Raw genomic sequence first — 20919 nt, forward strand, 5'->3', positions numbered from 1 at the left:
ATGGAGTTTTAATTTCTCAGACAGGTGCCTGGGGGTAAGGCAAAGTCAGCCGGGTCTGCAGCAGCCAGTGTTTGCAGGAGAGGGGGGACTGAGGCAAGTTGGCTGCCTTAGTATCACAGGGATGAATGGGTTTATTTCTTAAGAGGGACACTGACAACATTAAAGTGATGGGCTGGACCCACCCGTTTGCTCTGGCTGCTTTGCACAGTAGCCTGTGACCGGCCCTGCTACCCCTCTCGGGTGCTGAGGTAGCCCAGGAGGAGGCTGGGGCAGGAAGTCCAGGGCTCTAGGACTCTGGATTGGTAGGCAAAGGCTCATGGGCGGGGTGCAGTCAGCTGGAGTGAGTCTGTCAGCCTCCCAGAAACGCAGGTGGGGCCTATCAGAGGAGGAAGCAAAGGCAGGGGCAACTGTTTGCTGAGAGTAATGGGGGCAGAGGGTAGTCACGGTGGGAGTACAGGCTGCATGGAGAGGGGAGCCTGTGAGTTAATTTTACTTTAACACTCAGGAAAGGGGCGTTCAGACTGTTTGTGTCCCGTGGAGAAAGGGGAACCAAGGGCCTTAATTTGCTTTAACCCTGGAGACAAGGGCAGCTGGGCTCTCTATTAGGGACTCTGAGGAGAGGGGACCTGCAATGCAGCCTGGGAGGAAGCTGGTTATTTTCAGTTGAGTCACAGGCTGTGGCAGGACAAGCAACGTTTGCTTTCTTGATTTGTTTGGTTCCTTTTTAGCTGAAGGATGCACCGTAAATCCAGCTCAACCAGCCAGCCACACTGGGTCTGCAGCTGCTTTGTGCTGTCAGAGCCGGGTGATAAATCTGTCCCCAAACATTTATAATGGGTTCACTGCCTTACCAACAATGCCAGCTAGTTTTCACAACTGAAAATATTTAAAAAATCTGTTTCCCGCTGATGGTGTTTGTTTGCTTTTTGCATTTATCCCAACCTGGAGAGTGAGAGTGAATTGAGTCAGTTTCATTCTTTGTTTCTGGTCAGTTTCATGTTTTGGTGTCCATGGACTAGCCAAATGCAGCAGCCTTCAAGGCTGCAGGGCAAGGCTCAGATGTTTGAAGCATTCTCATGGAATTCATTCTTTTAAAGATGTCATGGAAACATCCTAGGTGCTGGAAATGGCTTAGTGGGTGGGGCACAAAACAGGCCCTCAGGAGACCTGGGCTCTATTTCCAACTCTCTGCCACTGGCTTGCTGGGTGGCTTCAGGCGAGCCATTTCCCCTCCCTGTGCCTCAGTTTTCCCATCTGTAAAATGGGTAGAATGACGCTGCCCTCCTTTGCAAGGCTCCTTTGCAAGGAGATCTGCCAATGAACAGCGCTAGGTAAGAGCCAAGTATTATTAAAAGGGGCCTGGCTGTGTCCCTTCTGAAGCTGATCTTTTTCCATCACAAGTTCAGGCGGTGCGTGCAAACACGGTTAAGCGCTAGGTGCAGCCCTCCGCCTTACTCACAGGGGGGCGGGGTAATAAATGAGCAGGCACAGCGGGCGAATGGGAGTGTCTGACGTGACGGGGGTTTAAGCATGTTCCTCGTGGTGCTAATGAGCAGTCCCAGGCAGGAGTGACCTGGGGTTGTGCAGCAGCTTTCTAGTCAAGTCAGGATCCGGTTCTCCTGCTTTCTGCCTGGGGCGTGTGCACCTGGCACTTGGCACCTGCCCTGCACAGGGTCCAGCCCCCAGTTTGTTCTGAAATCTGCAGGGCCCAACGGGGGCAGAATTGCAAGGAAGGCGTGTTTGGGAGAGACAATGATCATTATATGGGGCAGGGCGGGGCGGTTATGGGATTGTTTTCCTGCTGCTTTTGCTCCATGCAATGCTATAGGGTTCTCTCCACTCAGCCCAAGGAACCGGTCCATAGGGCTTAAACCATCAGGGTCTCTCCCGAAGACGGGCCATGTTAGCGGGTGAGTTCCACTGTCACAACATGGGAGAGAGGTAGTGGGTCTCATGGCCTGTCACGGGTGACCCTGCTCTGCAGAGTCTGCTTCCAGCTGCCACGCGGGTGGCTCAGGGTCAGTGGAAGCTGCTCATGAGAGTTGCCAGGCAGATGTGCGTAGTTAGTCCAGTGCTTATATCTCTGCGCACTCGGGTGGGCGGCACCAAGACAGTGCCTTTGCCGTGCAGACCCTGCAGCACAATCTCACTCTCCGAATCCAGGGTACCACATACGCCGCTTCTCCCGGAGGGCCCACGGGGCTGACTGGAGCGCTCACGTGCCGGACCTCAGGCAAAGGAGGTGCAGCGCCAATCTCAGGCATGAATTTAATCAGAAAAATGGCAATGATCATTGGGAATTGTTTAAGAAAACTTTGCGAGATCCCCCAAAAGCCACAGTTGAGGAAGGAGGCCATATTGGTTAAAAATCAACCTGGTTTGGGGGAGAGGTGAAAGCAGTGATAAAAAATGATATATGAAACAAATGGAAGAAAGGTGAAGCTGATGGTAATGAATGGAAATCAGAAGCTAAGAATTGTTGAAAATTGATCAGGGAAGCAAAGGGACACCATGAGAAATTGATGGTTAAGGACAATACAAAGGAGGTTTTGAATATATTAGGAACAAAAGGAATCCTGACAGTGGTATCAGACTATTAATAGATGGAAATGGGATAAAAGAAAAGGAGGACTTATGGCACCTTAGAGACTAACCAATTTATTTGAGCATAAGCTTTCGTGAGCTACAGCTCACTTCATCGGATGCATACGATGTATATGCTGTAGCTCACGAAAGCTTATGCTCAAATAAATTGGTTAGTCTCTAAGGTGCCACAAGTACTCCTTATCTTTTTGCGAATACAGACTAACACGGCTGTTACTCTGAAACCTGACATTATGCAAGGAAATGGGATAATTATCAATAGTAATACAGAAAAGGCAGAAGTGTTCAGTAAATATTTCTGTTCTGTATCTGGGGAAAAATGATGATGTAGTCATAGCTAAGGCTACGTTTTAGTCATGGGTATTTTTAGTAAAAGTCATGGACAGGTCACGGGCAGTAAACAGAAATTCACAGCCTGTGACCTGTCCATGACTTGTACTATACCCCTGACTAAATATTGGGAGAGCTGCAGGTGCTGGCGGAATCTGTGACCTCTATGACAAACACACAGCCTTTGTCATAGCTTATGGTGATTCTCTTTCCATTCCGCTAATATCTTTGGAGGATGTTATATAGCAGCTACTGAAGTTAGAGATTGTTAAATCAGCAGGTCTAGATAACTTTCAAGAGTTGTAAAAGAGCTGGCCGAGGAGCTCTCTGGACAGTGAACGTTGATTTCAATAAGTCCAGGAACCCTGAGACAGTTCCAGAAGACTGGAAGAAAGCTAAAGATCTGCCAATATTTAAGAAGGGTGAACAGGATGATCTGGGTAACTATAGGCTGTCATTATAACATCGATCCTGGGCAAGATAATGGAGTAGCTGTTATGGGACTCAATTAATAAAGAATTAAAGGAGGGTAATGTAATTAATGCCATTCAACATGGCTTTATGGAAAATGGATCCTAGCGAACTAAGTTGATATTTTTTATTTTTATTTTTTTATTTTATTTTATTTTAATTTTTTTTTGAGATTTCAAGTTTGGTTGATAAAGGGGAAAAATGTTTCTGTAAAATGCTGAGGTTGCCTCTTAATCTCCCCCTTTTCCAAACTGAATGTACCTAGTTCCTTCAGCCTTTCCCCCCCGGCTGCATTCCACCCCTCTGCTCAGCTTTGTCGCTCGCCTCCCGATCCTTTCCAGTGTCTCTACACCCTTTCCACACAGTGGTGACCCAAACTGGATGCAGTTCTCCTCCAGCTGAGGCCTACCCAGCGCCGAGTAGAACGGGACTGTCACCTCCCGTGACTTGCATGCTGTGCTTGCTAATGCCACCTAAAACTGCATTTGCTTTCCCCACCCCCTCACTCCCCCACTCCATTCCCAAACAGCTGGGATATGGCCCGCATCAATATCTATGCAAGAAGGAGATTTTCTTATCTGAACAGCTCACGGCCTCCCTGTGAGGTAGGGCAGGGCTATCCAGCGGTATTTAACTGCCTTGGAAGATCTGGGCCAAAGTGACATGCCTGCAGTCTCCGAAAGTCTGTGGCAAAGCAAGGAATTGGATCCAGGTCTCCCAAGTCCCAGGCTAACTCCCTGTCTTGATAGAAATGCCCTCCCTCATCTTGCTGAGGTCACATAACTTCCCATTGCCTCAGTTTCTCTGTCTGTGAGATTGGGGATAACACCAGTCTCTCAGGATTAATCAGTGAGTGTGTAAAGATGGAAATCACCATATTAATATTAATACCCATATCGACCCTGTGGGATTTTTGCCCATGCCCTGTAGTTCCTGCATTTCCAGCGCCCCGACTTTCCCATTGGTTGACCCAGTGAGGTGGAAGAGAAGAGCAAGAGAGCAGGTGCTTTAAATATTTAAGCAAAATGATCGAGGCCATTACCAATAACGCCTGTTTTGAGAGGAGCGCAGGGGCTGCCCAGAGATGATTCGTGGTTCGGTCGGACCCGCCTGGTTTCTTGCTTCCCACTCTGGCCTCGGGTTTCTCTTTAGCCCAGGCTACCCTGATAACACTCTGGGCCATTGGTTACACCCCCGGGGTGGGGTACATTGGCAATGCGCAACGAAAGGGGGCTTCCATCACAGCTCCGCTACTCTGCGAAGACAAGCTGCTCCCAGGGGGAGGGGGCCGCTCAGCAGCCAGGCAGGTGCCTCTCCACCCCTCCCGGAGATAGAGCACAGAGCCAAACAGCGACACACACAGGGGGCTGGAGCTCCAGCTGGTGTCAATCAGCAGAGCCCTTCTGGTATCGAGGGGACCACGGCCATTTGCACTGCGGATGTGCCCCTAGGCGTGAAGGCCCCCACAGCACCTAGCGAGTTATCTTGTCCACCCGTGTGACACTAGGTAGCTTTCGGCCTGGCCAGTCCTTGGATGGGAGACCTGTCCGAAGTGGTAGCAGTGAGCGGGGAGGCGCTGGTGAGGCGTGCTGTCTGTCAGATGGGATCTGAGGGCGCTGGCCACTGGGGATCACGGATTGCTGAGCATTTTGTGGGTGGGTGGGGGTTGGATTTGCAGGGAAGTGGAGGAAATGCGTCTCCTGTTATTGGCAGGGCTGGAGGTGCCGACATTTGGAGCGGGAAGGGGATTCTCTAGCCCAGCAGCCCCCTGATAGCAGCCAGCTGTCTCCCCCCGCTGCAACATGGCGGCTGAGCCTGCTCCCCTCTTCAGCTGTCACCACAGCCCCGTCCCCCTCCCAGCTCCACTCTCTTTGAACCAGCCATCAATAACCGTCCCCTCACGTTCCTCCCCCTTGGCTGCACCCGCAGCCCTCTCCCATCGGCTTCGGCCCTCTCACCACCACGCCTCCCATGGCTTCCTGCCCCCACACCCCTCAGGCCACTCTGCTCCCCCCAGCCTCTGGGCTGCTGTGGTCATGGCCAGTCGCACTGTCCTCAGAATCCTGCCCTGCCTTGGCGTCCCCGGCTCGTTCCCCGGTCCAGCCTCCTGCCTCTCCGGTTGGCCGTTCAATAGCGCTGAGCGGCCACGTCGTGGAGCAGGCCCCGCAGTGCTAGGCGCTGTACAAACAGACTGGCCCAGAGAGCTCACAATCTCAGTACACTCCTCTTCCCCCTCTCGGCCAGTGACCCCAGCCTATCACCCATCCATCCGCTTCCCTCCAGCTCCGCCATGCTTCCCTGCATGCTGCCTCTTATGTATGGAGCGCCCTCCTCACGCAGGCATCTAGGGCTGCTGGAGAGGGGCAGGACGGCCTTGTGAGTCGCTGGAGTGGGACTTGGGATACCTGGCTTCAGTTCTCAGCTCTGCCACAGACTCTTTGTGTCACCTTGGGTGAGTCACTTGAGCCTGGACCCTCAAATGAATTTAACTCCAGTTGATTTCCATGGGAGCGAAGTGTCTAAATGCCCTTGAGGATCTGGCTTTAACCTGGTGTGTCTACACTGCACACTAAACCCAGGCTCTGGCTTAGGTTTGAGTCCAAGCCCCCTTCCGTCCACACACAAATCAGGCTGACTTTGGTCAGCAAATATGACCCAGACCCTAGCAGCCTGCTGGGGGTTGGGTCAGAGCCCGTCTGGCTGAGTTTCTGCTCCAAGCCCGTCACTTTGCAGTGTGGATGCAGCCCAAGTGCAGACCCGAGCTGGAAGGTCCATGTAGCGCAGGGTGGGACCCATTAACAGGGCTAAGACTGGGTCCAGCAGCTGTTAACCCGAGTTTACTATGTAGTTTGGATGCTCAAGTGCAGGATTGGAAACACACAGTCTCCAAGCCCAGTTTGCTATGCAGTGTAGACACACCCTTTGTGTGTGACCTGAATAACCTGTAGATACCAATGGGCTCAATTCTCTTATTGAGTGGACACAGAGAACTCAGGCCTGGTCGACACGAGGAAATTAGGTCACTGTAACCATGTCCGTCAGGGGGGTGAAAAAACCACCCCCCTGAGCAGTGCAGCTAAACTAACCCGACCCGCGGTGTACACAGCACGAGGACCCTGGACAGCACCCACACACAACTCCCACAGAAGGGGGACTAGAAGTTGCTTTGCACAGAGAACCTTGTAACAATGGTCTGGTTCATCCTGGCTGCACAGGGATAGGCTGGTCCTATAGCCCTGTGGCCAGGCGGCTGCAGACCACACTAGCCTTCACTCTGTTCACAGGCACCGTCTTGGAGGTTCTGAGCTCCCCAGGGCGTGTGTCTGGTGGGCAGGGCAGGGCTGCTATTTAATATAGTTATTATCTCCATCACAAAGCGCCCTCGCATCTGACTTCCCCGCACTGCCAGGCCCTTGATCTGTCCCAAGTGCTGAGCTCTGAGCGCCAGGACAAGATACCCACCATCAGTGAACAGTTCCCCAGGGCCAGTGAAGCAGCTCTTGGCTGTCTGCTGCCTGTAACATATGGGCTAATATGCCGCTGCCCTCTACGGGATGCAATCTGAACTGCTCAACTGTGTGCCATAGATCCCAGACTGTAACCAACAACCAGAGATTCTCCTTTAGCATACGTTGAAGAGACCTGGGATTTTTGGAGCTGAGCATCTGAATTCAATGGATGCTGTTATCGCGAATTCCCTAGTGGCGACGCTGGGTAGGACAGTGACAACTGACGCTCTTGCTTGATTTGCTGCCTTTGGAGCTTGCAAGTGTCTCCTCCCGTAACAATTTGGCTCTGAGCACTGAGCCCTCTGTCAGTCTATCTCAGTCTATCAGTCTATCTCAGTGCTGTGATGCTCTCGGGGAGCTGATCCTGAGTTGAATCAGGCAAGCTGGGGCGCACTGTTCCTTTGGGGACAGCAGGACTGGTATTGCTGTGGGTTTTCAGTGGAGAAGGGGCTGGACGTGACAGGGCAACGTTTCAAATGGCCTCAGGGACTGGGGGGCTCCGATTGTTACCTGGCCTGGGCGGAGAAAGGAGTTCAGCATCCGAGCCCAAGATCTGGCCTCAACCTCCCGCTCTGCCAAACTCCCTGTGTGACCCTAATCCCACCGCTTCCAGATCTGTGCAATGGGGATGAAACCCACGTCCTTCGGGGCGGGGGGGATCCCATCACCACCTCCTGCCCATTCACTGCATTCTTTCTCTGCCCCACGCAGGTGCTCGACAACCTCGACAGCCACCTGCGGCGATCGGAATATTTCCGCTTCCTGTGGTTCCCCCACAGCGAGAACGTCAGCATCATCTATCAGGATCATACCAACAAGGTACAGCCCAGCCCACTGCAGCCCTGAGCCTGCCTTCCACCCTGCCCCGGGGTGGGGCGAGGAAGGACACACACACTGGCAGCAATGAGAAACCAGATCAGGCACCGTTTGAGATACAATGCCAGACCCCGCGTTGAGGAAACCACCATGCCAGAGGGCACCAGTTATGCCTCAGGGAGAGCCAGGCTCAGGGCCTTCTGCTGGTCTCCTCTCCCGGGCCTGGGATCTCCTCCCCTTTGACAGACTGAAGAGGGCCCTGCCTGGCCAACGCTTGGGTTGGAGTCTCCCAGCATGCTTGAAGAAATGGTGGTGATGAGTCAGTGGCATTCCAAGCCGCTCCCATCGGGGGCGCTGTGCTACCGGGGGTGCCCTCCTATGGCTGAGAGGGGTGACTGAACCTCATGTCACTTCTTGTACCCAAGACCCCATGATGCCTTACACAAGAGTATGACCTCAGTCTCCAGGCCAGATTTGAGTGGGGGCAGGTCCGTTTTGCCACCCTCATTCCCTAGCATCCATTTTATGCTCCCTGCCGTCAGTGTGAATGTCCTGGAAAGAGAGGCAAAGGTGGCATGGGCTGCCAGTCTCCTCCTGCCTGGGGAAATCTCTGATCAGAGCCTTCATGTGATACCTTTCAGCCTCCTTCGTCCTCCGCCAACTGGTTTTGGGACTACGCCGCCGGATACTATCTGCTGGAGTTTCTGCTCTGGATCAGGTAGGGATGGATTCTTGTCGCGTTTTGGTATGGCGCCCTGTTGCAGGTATGGCTGTTAAGGAATCCACTTGGGGATATGCTGACACAGCACGCCAGGCCCCTGAGGATTTACGTTTCATTGTTTGTTCCCTGCGTCTACAGAATAAATCCAGTACTAGGAGAAGAGGCAACCAGCTGTTCCACCTGAATTAGGTCAGGGCACCTGATCTGGGGTGGAAGAAACTTGACTTGGAGTCTGGAACTGCCTGAGTTTTAGTCCTGGCTCTGCTGCTGACCTCAGAAGTCAGCACACACATACACTTTTTGTGCCTCAGTTTCCCCAGGTGTGCAATGAGGGTAATGGCTGGGTTTGGGACACAGAGGGTTGTGAGGATTAGTTTTTGAAGGTCTAAAGTGTCCTATACATGCTCGGTATTGTTAGAAACTGGTGGCACTGCTCCTTTAAATAGCCAGGAATCCACAATGTTCTGTGTAAGCTAGGGGATTCCAGACGGTCACCCGTAGGACGCTTACTGGCTGGCTGCATGGTGCTGGCTCCTCCTCCTCCTTTCCAGCTGCTCAGTCACTTCTTCATGTGACTCTTTTGCTGTCGGGCTGTTCCAGGATTGGGGTGGGGCCACGGGGAGGGCGAATGGGATCAGGACATGTCTTACGACGGTGTGTCCTCTGCTACGAGGAGGTTGGAGCCCCACTGGCTGGAGCCAGTCCCCGCCCCGCGAGGAGCCAGCATGATGATGGTCGCCCCATCTCAAAAAAGATATACTGGAATTGGAAATGGTTCAGAAAAGGGCCACAAAAATTATTAGGGGTCTGGAACAGCTTCCGTATGAGGAGAGATTAATAAGACTGGGACTTTTCAGTTTGGAAAAAAGACAACTAAGGGGAGATATGATTGAAGTCTATAAAATCATGACTGGTGTAGACAAAGTAGATAAGGAAGTGTTGTTTACTACTTCTCATTACACAAGAACTAGGGGTCACCAAATGAAATGAATAGGCAGCAAGTTTAAAACAAATAAAAGGAAGTATTTCTTCACTCAACGCACAGTCAACCTGTGGAACTCCTTGCCAAAGGATGTTGTGAAGGCCAAGACCATAACAGGGTTCAAAAAAGAACTAGATAAATTCATGGAGGATAGGTCCATCAATGGCTATTAGCCAGGATGGGCAAGGATGGTGTCCCTAGCCTCTGTTTGCCAGAAGCTGGGAATGAACGACAGGGGATGGATCACTTGATGATCACCTGTTCTGTTCATTCCCTCTAAAGCATCTATCATTGGCCACTGTTGAAAGACAGGATACTGGCCTAGACGGACCGTTGGTCTGACCCATTGGGGCCATTCTTATGTTACGTTCTTATGAATTCAGGGGAGGGAGGATGGTTGGGACTGGCCGGGCTAGGATGGAAGGTGTAATATGATATCAAATCACCACCAGGCGGTAACAAACTCTCCAGATACCCATTGTCAGAGTAAGGGGGAACTTTCCCTTACTTCCTTTCTACATCTCTACGCATCCATTTCCAGAGGTGCAGAAAGCCCTGGGACTATTGTTAAAAACAAAACCACGCAGCTGTGTGTGTCAGCAACTCTCTACTGCTGAGGGAGATTCTCCCTCAGCTTAGATGTGTAAGAGGCGTTGTGCTTTAGGAGCAGGAGGATCTGAGTTCTATCCCTGCTGTTACCATGAAGTACCAAGTAGCCAGAGTACATCACATGGCAACAGCCACAAACTCCCCAGGTAGCTGCAGCTTCCGCCAGTCCCTGTTGCAAGGAGCTTGAGATCTAAACAGATCAGATGTAAGTGGTCCATACTGGATGTGGAGGTAACTGGCTTATGGCAGAGAAGTGTTCAAAGGCTTCACAGAAGAAGTGAGTTTTTGCTCTGTACATACAGCACCTAACACACTGGGGCCCTGATCCGTGACTAGGGCTCCTAAGTGCTACCATAATACAAATAATTAATAATAATGCTCAGAATCCAGAGGTGCTGAAGGCAGAAAGGGCTACCCCACCTACTCCCAGTCTGAGCCTTGTCACCAAGAGCCCACTGATCAGGCAGGATGAGGGGCGGATGCAGACACAGCCAGGGGACAGTAACCCTTCATCCTTAGCTGAGCGATCTCTGCACAGTCTGCTCCCTAGAGCTGCTGTTCTTGTGAGAGCCGGGCTGCCTCATGGGTGCATCAGGCAGAGTCAGAGAGGGTAAAGTTTACAGTGTGAGGGAAGAGGAGGAACCCAGTGGTTCCTGGTCTTGTTGGATGCCCCCAATGAAATATTTTAGTCTGATTTCTGTGTGAACCTGTGTGGATAACTGTCTGCCGACAGCAGCCACCTCGCGTGAAGGGCACCCACAGAGAATTGTCAGGTGCCTTGAGCGCCTGGATTTTGAGCAGGCTGTCGGCAAAAGCACCATCCGATGTGATTTCACGGGGTCACTGCTGGCTACCTGCCAGCTTTGTGTGTTGAGTGTTTTGGGGGAGTTAGTGCCCAGGAAACAGCTAATTAAGTCCAGGCCCTGAACTACATCTCCCGCCTCTTCCCTGAGCCGAGAAACATGCCACTGGGGTTTGTTCAGCCCTTGTACTGTGGCTGTGCAGGGCCCTTGGAAACCAACTAGTACAGGAGTGGGCAAACTATGGCCCACTGTCCGGATTCGGCCCACCGGCCATTTTAATCCGACCCTCGAGCTTCCGCTGGGGAGCAGGGTCTGGAGCTTGCCCCGGTCCGGCGCTCCAGATGGGGAGCAGAGTTGCGGGCCGCGCCGCACGGTTCCTGGGAGCAGCGACATGTCATCCCTCTGGCTCCTATGCGGAGGGGCAGCCAGGGGGCCCCTCTCTGCACGCTGCCCCCACCCCAAGCACCACCTCCACAGCTCCCATTGGTCAGGAACCATGGCCAATAAGAACTGCAGGGGCAGCGCCTGCAGACGGGGCAGCACTCAGCAGAGCCATCTGGCTGTGCCTCCACCTAGGTGCCAGAGGGGGGACATGCTGCTGCTTCTGGGAGCCGCTTGAGGTAAGCGCTGCCCAGAGCCTGCACCCCTGAACCACCCCACCCCTCCCATGCCCCAACCCCCTGCCCCAGCCCTGATCCCCCTCCCACCCTCCGAACCCCTCAATCCCAGCCCAGAACACCCTCCTGCACCCCAAACCCCTCATCCCCAGAGCCCGCACCCCCAGCTGGAGCCCGTACCCCCAACCCCTCCACACCCCTTCTGCCCCAGTTGGGAGTCCCACTCTCACATCCTGAACTCATTTCTGCCCCACCCTGGAGCCCGCACCCCCAGCCAGAGCCCTCACCCTCTCCCACACCCCAACCCCAATTTCATGAGCATTCATGGCCCGCCATACAATTTCCATACCCAGATGTGGCCCTTGGGCCAAAAGATTTGCCCACCCCTGAAATACTGTGTTATGCTGCCCTCTAGTGGATGAAACCAGCCCTGATTGACACTGCCCAGGTAGCCCCCAAGCTTAGAGCCACATGGCCAGGGAAGGGCTGGGGGCTGAATGGTGGTGGGAGGGCAAGGAGAGGGAATGCAACATGTGAGTGTTTGACTGTAGAAACCTGTCTTTGCTTGTTACTTCACATCCACTTAGCCCCTGAGCCAGGCTGCTCCCCACCTGTCTCTTGCTCTGTGTTTGCCCAGCCCAGCAGGCCCTGATCTCAGCTGGGGACTCTGGGGGTCCCTGGCATACAAGCGACAGCTCCTGATGTGAAGGATTTCCTTTGGCTGCATGGGTCCTGTAGGCGTTTCCACTCCCTGGGCCAGAGCCATCCATGTTCCAGCTCCCGTCCAGCTGGTGGAGTTTCACTGGCCTCGAATCGGGCCCAGGATCTGGGCTTCCTGAGGGCGTTTTGCTGAAACTTCCTCCTGCTCACACAGGTCCAGACTGATAGATGTGTAAGGCCAGAGGGGAGCAGTACGCTGAGTAGTCTGATCTCCTTAGAGCACAGGCCATCACATCTCATCCAGCGATTCCTGCATCAGGCCCAGAGCTTCTGGATGAGCTAGAGCAGATCTGTTAGAAAGAGACACCCAGGCCTGAGTTACAGACTCTGCATGATGGAGAATCCACCATGTCCCTAGGTGAGCTGCCCCAGTGATGAATTACCCTCGCAGTTAATCCTGTGCATCCTATTTCTAGCCTGACTTTATCTCGCTTCAACTTCCAGCTGCTCTGCCTTGATCTACCTTTGGCTAGATTAAAGAGCCTACTCTCTGAAATCTCCTCCTCTGTAGGTACTAGGAGGTTTAGGAACCCTCTAGGGCACTGTCACTGCAGCCTCCAGACTGTACGGCCTCGGCGCAGGGAGCTGATCTCCAGGACCTCCCGAGGGCCCTTCCAGCCCGACATTGCTCTGATTCTAAGGCGGGTGGCATGTCCGAGCGAGCTTTGGCCCCTTTGGCTCCCAGCAGTGCTCTGAGGCTGACATCTCTGCTGGGGTGCAAGGCCAGAAAAGGGGGCGCAGCATCTCAAGCTTGGGGTGTGAGGGCAATGACTGAACAGTGCACTAGAGGCAGCTCAACCCAAGTACCCTCCTTCCTGCCACCCGAACTGGCCTGCAGGGCCCCTTGGCCTTGCAGACTCTGAGACAGCCCTGGCCTCCTTCTGTCTCCTAAAGGGGACCTAGTGGCCTGTGAGCACCCCTTCCCCTCCTAACGACCTCAGGGGGCAGCTGGTCGAGTGGTGCCACCCTTTGGGAACTACTGAGGGGCTGGCTTGGCCGTCAGATCCACCCACCCCTTTGGGGAGCCCTGGCCCCTTGTCAGAGGCAGACCTGAGATGTGCTCTCCATGGTTCTGCCCCGGCCCTGATCTCTCTGTCTCCCCTGCAGCACGTTCCTGCCCGTCCTGGTGCGTTGGATCAATCGCTTCTTCTTCTGGCTCCTCTTCACGGGCAAGGTGGAGCACGTCAACCTCAGCTACAAGATCTTCAACTACGAGTGCCGCTTCCGACAGCACGTCCAGGACTGGGCTATCCCCATGTAAGCGGCTCTGCGGAACCCCCCCACCACACCCAGACCGTGCAAGGGGCTGTACGGGAACTGCTGGCTGTGCAATGCAACTCTGCACCCCTTCATGGCCCAGTCCTGCGTGCGTACGCTAGCGGGAGGGGAGAGATTGCACGGTGCCTCTTTTCTTCCTACTTCCCAGTCACGCTCAGGCAGGAGCCAGGCTCAGGAAAGCTCCTTCCAATGACTCATCTGCTCAGTGACTGTTGGATGCCCCCAGAACACACGGACGTCCAGGCTGGGGGTTTGCGAGACGGCCAGGCTCTGGGGTAATCAGCAATCCCTTGCAGGATGGCTGGGCCCAGGCCAGGGCTTACGGGGCCCCACTGTGCTGTGATGCTGGCAGCAGAGACCTGAGAGAAACACAGGGTCTGTCTGTATCCAGCTGCCTCACTAACGAATCCCTGTTCTAGCCATTACAGCGCAGCTTGTGTCTCCTCAACCCGGGACCAGGGCATGCTTGGAGCAGTGCTGTAGGTCGCATGACTGCCCTAGCCAGTTAGATTAATTGGCATGTCCAAGGCTGTATAAAGGAAGCCTCCCCCTTCCCCCGCCTGCCCCCCCAATGACTGAGCAAGTTGCTAGCCCAGCACAGCTTAGGGGTATGTGGGGGCAGGGCTGAGAGAGCCTTGAACTACTGAAGACATGAAGCGGCAAAGAGTCCTGTGGCTTCGTGTAGACTAACAGACGTACTGGAGCATAAGGTTTCGCGAAAGCTCCCACTCCGATACGTCCGTTAGTCTGTAAGGTGCCACAGGACTCCTTGCCGCTTTTACAGATCCAGACTAACACGGCGACCCCCCTGACACTTGAAGACCTGAAGAGACCCACAGAATTTAGATCCAGATCCTAACTCCCTGTGGCCTAACTCCCACTGAGGTCAGGTACCTAATACCCTTGGAGGGTTACTCCTCGAAGCGGGTTACTGCTTTCACACTCTGGTTTTGTTCCATTTTTTGGGACCAATCAGCAGATTCCCACCCCACGTGGGTAACCCAGCCACCGGTGCACTAGGACCCAAACTGGTTCCTCCATTTGCATGTTCCTCTCAAACAGACACAGAAGGGTGAATTCGTCGCCTCTTGAGAGCACACCGGGCATGAAGCGCTGAAATGCAGGGCCCGGCCGCTGGGGTTAAACCCTGGGTGCGTGTGTATGTGGGGGGAATCTCTCCAAACACATGCACAGAAAACTCAGAGCGGCATCGCTTCCCTGTTAGCCTGAGGGGCCGTCCTGCAGGGACCAGCTCTGCTGGTGGCGAGAGGCTGGAAGGTGGTTCTGGTCCCGGCTTAGCTCTAATAACGACTCCGTAAGCTAAATTGATAACGACTCCGTAAATTAATCACTCACAAAAGGGAGGGATTTTAATGCCAGCTAGAGCCAAGTGCGATGCAGGCAGCTATGAAAGCTTCCCCCGCTCTGCTCTGCCAGCGTGCCGCAGCCCCCCTGCTATTCCAACCAGGGGCACCCTCCCCAAGAGCTCTGCTGATCCCCTCAGTCCCGACCCGCAACCCCTGCCCTTGCAGCACTAGGGGCAGAGGTGGTCGGCTCTGAACTCGCCCCGCTGTGGGACGGGTGGTTTGAGGCGCAGCAGCGCGATGGCGGCTCCGGTGCTCACGTGCGCTCTGGGGGCCGTTTGCACCTGGGCAGTGAGAAGACGAAGGAGGCCCTGCTGGAGCTGAAGGCCGTGCTGGAGAACAACCCCAAAGTGGTGGCCCACTACCCAGTGGAGGTGCGCTTTGCTCGGGGGGACGCCGTCTTGCTGAGTCCCTGTTTCCAAAGAGACAGCTGCTACATGAATATCATCATGTACAGGTAAAGCGGGGGCTGGGCCGGGAAGAACGGGCTCCGGCCAGCTCTGGCTCTGGCAGGGCCGGGGGCCGAGAGGACGGGGGCTGCAGCACAAGGCAGAGTTAACGTGGACATTGGAAGCTGGTGTTACCAGACGTCGACGGCTCGGCCGATCCGGATCTCGCTGCTCGTGCTCCGCTAGGAGTTGGTGGGCCGGTGACCCCAGAGTTTCCTTCCTCTGCTGCCCAGGGGCAGAAAAACTGTCCACTCGCTTGAGAGTCCTGACTTATGTTCCCAGCTCCATGGCTATGGGACCATGGGCCAGTCAAGTCGCCTCCCTGTGCCTTAGTTTCCCCACATGTCACACGGGGATTACAATACGGGCTGGGTCATGGAGATTTTAACTGTTGAGTTTATTATTTACTCCCAGCTGGTTGGTTTGATCATGGACAACCAGATTAAAAGAGCTGTTGGGTCCTGTCCCACTGGGAATTCTTATTGTTACTTAATTGTTCGTATTGTGGGGATGTCTACAGGCGCTGGAGGTCTGTGTTTGTCCAGCACAATGGGGTCCTGGTCCACAACACCTGTTATGGACCAGGACCCCATTGTGCTGGACAAACACACCTGAAAATGTTACCCAGCCTGTTCTCCGGGGCTCTGTCCTGACCAATGTTAAATGTCCCAAGCGATGGGTCTTTCCCGCGGGACAGTGCACGGCCGAGATCCATCTCCCCCACGAGGAGCTGTTCCTGACATTCACCCCCCGGTGCCCTTGGCTCAGTTTTAATCCGGTCCTGGAGACAGAGCGCGTCTCTGGCCCACCTAGTCTGAGCCGGAGCAGAGTCTACCGCAGGCCCTACCCAGCTGGGGTTCGTCCTTGAGCTCCTGTGCCAGCAGCTGCTACCTCCAGCGCTGACGCTGCCGGGGTCACACCCCACCGCTGGCCCGAGTCGGGCTGGCTACAGAAGCAGCACCCAGCCCAGGGGCTCAAACTCCCGTGGGTCCCATGAGCATCCCCCGGTGGGGGGAAGCCACAACCTGTGTGAAGGAGAGGGTAGCTCTGTCTCCCTCTAGTGGCCCATCCATGTAAGAGGTGAATGAGTTTGTCGTCATGTACCCCCTTTGTCGTCATGTACCCCCTTTGTCGTCTTAATGCCAAAGAAGCCCTCTGTGAAGGGGGACGGAGGCAGCTGCTAGCCACTGACTCTGCCCTGTGCCCTCAGGCCCTACGGGAAGGACGTGCCCCGGCTGGACTATTGGCTGGCCTACGAGAGCATCATGAAGAAGGCTGGGGGGCGACCGCACTGGGCAAAGGTACCGATGCAGCCTGGCCCGTGGGCTCAGGGAGGAATCAGAGCCCTGGTCTTTGAGCCCAGCCCTTGCTCTTTAACCCCGTGAACTAGACAGGCCTGACCCACACTCCAGGTTCTGAGGGTAACGAGGAGGGTGGCTGCTGTGGGTGGAAAGGTGCAGTGGGGCCTGCCTGGATGCTCACTGAGGCAGAGACCTGATCTGGCTCATCTGGGAACCCCCCGGCCTGTCCTCTCTGACGTGCCCCATTTCCACTGCTGCGGGTTCCCAGCCATATACAGGACAGTGGGGCTAGGGGCCAGGCAGGGGTGGGGGTGGCATGAATCAGTCATTGTCCCCCTGGGGTAAGGGAAAGGCCTCAGTAGATTCAAGGAGGGGCAGGCGGTAGGTGAAGGTCTTCCTAGGGCAGGGGGCGAAGGAGAGATGGGGGAAGGAGTGGCTTGGCTTAGCTTTCAGTCTGGACTCATGAGGGCAAACGTGGCCTTTAGAATCTCATGGATGAGCAAAGTGGTCCCTTTAGACATAGAGGGTGTGTCTACACTGCACACGGAACCCAGGCTCTGGTTCAGGTTTGAGACCAAGTCCCTCTTCCGTCCACACACCAATCACTCTGAGTCAGGTCAGCAAGTACTCAGAGCCTGGGCCCTAGGACCCTGCCAGGGGGTGGGTCAGAGCCCAGGCCCTGCTGTGAATCAGGTCCAACCCCTGGCATTGTGCAGTGTGGACCCAGGTCAAGCTGTGGACCTGAGTCAGAAGGTCTGTGTTGTGCAGTGTGGACGCACTAGCATGACTGGAAGACCCGGGCCCAGCAATTGTAAGCCCGGGTTTACCATGCAGTGTGGACGCTCAAGGATGGGCTTGGAAATGAGCCACAGACCTGGGTTTACAAAGCAAGGGAGATGTCCCTAAAGGTGTCGGAGGCAGGGGGATTTCAGGGCAGGTTTCACTGGACTTCGCAGACCTTCCATCTGTAACAACCATACCACCCTGTGCTGCTCCTCTCCAGATGGAGCCAGCTAGTCCCGCTCTGACTGTAAAGCCTCTGGGGTCGGGACTCTGTTGCTGTGTTTGGCCCTGGGCTGTGTACGCGCCTGTCGATCTCTCCAGAGGAGCGGGCGGAGAGCTCATGTCTGCTGTTGTTGTTGCTCAGTGTTTGTGGGCAGGGGTTGTGTGACACGGTCGCTTTCTTGTAGGCTCACACCTGTACCCGGAAGGACTTTGAGAAGATGTATCCCGGCTTCCAGAAGTTCTGCACCATCCGGGAGGAGTTGGATCCCACCGGCGTGTTCCTGAACGCGTACCTGGAGAAGGTGTTTTATTAAGGGAGGACGGGACGCTGGAGAAGAGAAATGAAGCTTGCCAGCCCATCTCCCATGCTCTGTCCTTTAGAAATGCTCCTAGTGAGACTTGCCCCTTCCATGATGTCCCCCAGATTAGAACCTAACCATTATCTCTCTGGGCTTCCAGCATGTCCCATCTCCATCTCTTAGGCTGGAAGCTCTTGAGTCAGGGACTGTCCACATTTAGTGTCCTGTACAGCTCCGAACACATTGTCAGAGAGAACACATCAATAAAGAACCAGCAGTGAATGGAAACAGTCTGTAGGCTCTGTGCTGTCGGATCATGTGCTGATCAAGGGGCCTTTGCCCAGGTACCAGTCCTGGAGAAAGTGCTGGTCAGGGCGTTATCTGCATGCCAGGAGTTCTGTGGATTCTGGCCCAGGTTTGAAAGGAGGCAGATTTAGCTCCATTAGACAGATGGCTGGTTCTGGTATCTCAGAGCCTGGCTTCCCCAGAGTCCAGGGTGTTTGGATCCAGGCCCATCTCTCATGACAAGGTCACAGGTTCAAGCGCCAGGCGAAAAGGGCCAGTGCTGGGGAGAGCGAGTGTGACAGTGCGTTGAAGCACAGGACCCAGAGATCTAGGTTCAATTCCCAGCTTTGGCACAGACAGTCTGTGTGACTTTAGGCAAGTGGCTTCATCTATCTGTTCCCTAGCTGCAAAATTCCTTCCCCACCTCTCCAAGGGGCTGGGAGGCAGAGAGCACGACGGGCTGCGTAGCAAGTACAAAGCTGAGGTGTTGGGAGATGCAGAGTCTTAAGCATGGGGGGGAAGTGATGCATACACATTTTTTCCCTGCATGCTATGACAGGGATTCCTGTACATCCTAGGGCTCTGCCACCGATCTGTGAGCCTCTCACCGTTCTACGAGTGCAGCTTTCTTACAGTAAACGGGCACGGGGCACCCAAAGCTGGCAGCGGCTGTTGCATAGCAATTTAAACCACAAGCCGTAAGATAGCTTATTGATATTGTAATAAACTGCTGTGTGTGTACGGGTTACTACTGCCCTGTGCTGGATGGATTAAGAACTGCCATACTGTGTGCCACAGGCCCTATAGTGTAAACATTTAAGGGTGATTCTCCTTCAGAGCAGACTGGTCTAGTCTCTTAGAGAAGGAGGAGTTGAAATGTCAATGTGCAATTCTGAGTGTCTGTGCGGTGCAGCATGGTGACAGTCCTGAAGTCCAGGCTAGCAGTGGATTTGTTACAAGGGCTATTTTCCCCCTGCCAGATGTAAAAGCTAATTGGGAAGGTGCTGTGCATGAAAACAAGATGAGAGCCCAACCAAGTTATGAGCAATGAAGGTGCCTGTCAGGGTTCCTTCCCCACTCTGAACTCTAGGGTACAGATGTGGGGACCCGCATGAAAGACCCCCTAAGCTTATTTCTACCATCTTAGGTTAAAACTTCTCCAAAGCACAAAGTCCTTGCCCTTGGATTAGGTAAACGCTGCCAACAACAAGTGATTTAACAAACAATCCAGGAAAGGACCACTTGGAGTTCCTATTTCCCCAAAATATCCCTGGGGAGGCTTGAGAATAAACGAGATGAGCACAAACCAGCCTTGGATTTTTAAGACCCAAAAAAACCCAACCAGATTCTTAAAAAACAGAACTTTATTAGAGAACAAAAAAAGATAAGAGAACAACTCTGTAAGATCAGAATGGAAGATAATCTTACAGGCAGTCAGATTCAAATCATAGAGAATCCCTCTAGGCAAAACCTTAAGTTACAAAAAGACACAAAAGCAGGAATACACATTTCCTCCAGCACAGTGAATTTACAAGCCAAAATAAAGAAAACCTAACACATTTTCTAGCTAGATTACTTACTAACTTAACAGGAGCTGGAGGGCTTGCAGCCTTCATCTGTTCCCAGCAAAGGAATCAGATCACAGACAGAGAAAAGCCTTTCCCCACCCCCTCCAGATTTGAAAGTATCTTGTCCCTTCATTTGTCATTTTGGGTCAGGTGCCAGCCAGGTGACTTGAGCTTCTTAACCCTTTACAGGTGAAAGGACTTTGCCTCTGGCCGGGGGGATTTTATAGCACTGTATACAGAAAGGTGGTTACCCTTCCCTTTGTATTTATGACAGTACCACTGCTGTATATTTGGGCAATCAGCCTGCGTGGAGATCGGGCTGCTTCTCAGAGACTGCTCTTGGGTGGCAATGCTTTGCAAGAGGAATCTCAGAGAAACAGCAGGAGAAGCCAGTGAAGGCACTTCCCGTCCAGAGAGCGGCTGGCACCGCTTCCTTGCGGTCAGACTCTCACCACTGAGTCTCATGTTCCAGGCTTCTTCAGTAATAACAGGGAATTTCTGTTCAGGAACAGCCTTGCTGGGTTGATGCAGAATCCGCCTCAGTGCTGCGGTGATTTGCTAGGTACCGGCTCATCCAGAGAGCTCTAGGCACTTTACCACAGTGGCTGAGGGCCACTGTCCTCAGACTAGGTAGGGAAACCGAGGCACAGAAAGATGAGGTGACTTGCCCCAGGTTACACAGCGACTCAGCAGCAGAGCTGGGAACAGACCCCCACGTCTCCTGAGTGCCAGCCCAGTGCCTTTCCACTAGACCACACCACTGTCCTAAGTGGTCCTAGTGCAGGGGATCCGAGTTCCTCTGTTGTAATCAAAGTCTTTGTTTGCTCACCTATAACAGTGAATAATCCGCTTCCCTGGCACAAGCTTTACTGTGTGAGCTAAAGGAGTCGCTCCTTTCGCTGGTAGATCTATCAGGCTGTTATCCTCTTTTGTGAACCAGCCACTAGAGGAAGACCCAACTGAGCCAGTGGGTTCCATTTATACGCAGGAGAAAGCAGTGCTGCCCACAGCCATATGCCCGTTAAACCCAGGGTGTATCCCAGAGCGGGGGCAAAAGGGGCAGTTTGTTCCAGGCCCCCTGTCTGAGATGCTCCGCAAAGCTGAGTGGCATTGCAATGTGGCGTTGCAGCCTGGCACACAGGGATGCAGGGCCACTGACTGAAATCTGACCCGGCAGTGACCCTTGAC

At 53.9% G+C, this 20919-nt stretch overlaps 1 protein-coding gene across 1 annotated transcript in view; it reads left to right on the top strand.

The window, feature by feature from the left end:
* The window catches only part of LOC311517363 (L-gulonolactone oxidase), a 37602-nt gene extending 19436 nt beyond the window's left edge, over window positions 1-18166 (top strand). The window contains exons 7-12 of the mRNA XM_084622117.1: window positions 7626-7733; window positions 8372-8448; window positions 13290-13439; window positions 15117-15281; window positions 16484-16574; window positions 17765-18166. Coding sequence (XP_084478243.1) covers window positions 7626-7733; window positions 8372-8448; window positions 13290-13439; window positions 15117-15281; window positions 16484-16574; window positions 17765-17893 — 720 coding nt within the window. The 3' untranslated portion in view covers window positions 17894-18166. The remainder of the gene's footprint in view (window positions 1-7625; window positions 7734-8371; window positions 8449-13289; window positions 13440-15116; window positions 15282-16483; window positions 16575-17764) is intronic.
* The last annotated feature ends 2753 nt before the right edge of the window (window positions 18167-20919 follow it).

The sequence above is a fragment of the Lepidochelys olivacea genome (genome assembly GCF_965140295.1).
Source record: "Lepidochelys olivacea isolate rLepOli2 genome assembly, chromosome: 3".
NCBI classification, from domain to species: Eukaryota; Metazoa; Chordata; order Testudines; family Cheloniidae; genus Lepidochelys; species Lepidochelys olivacea.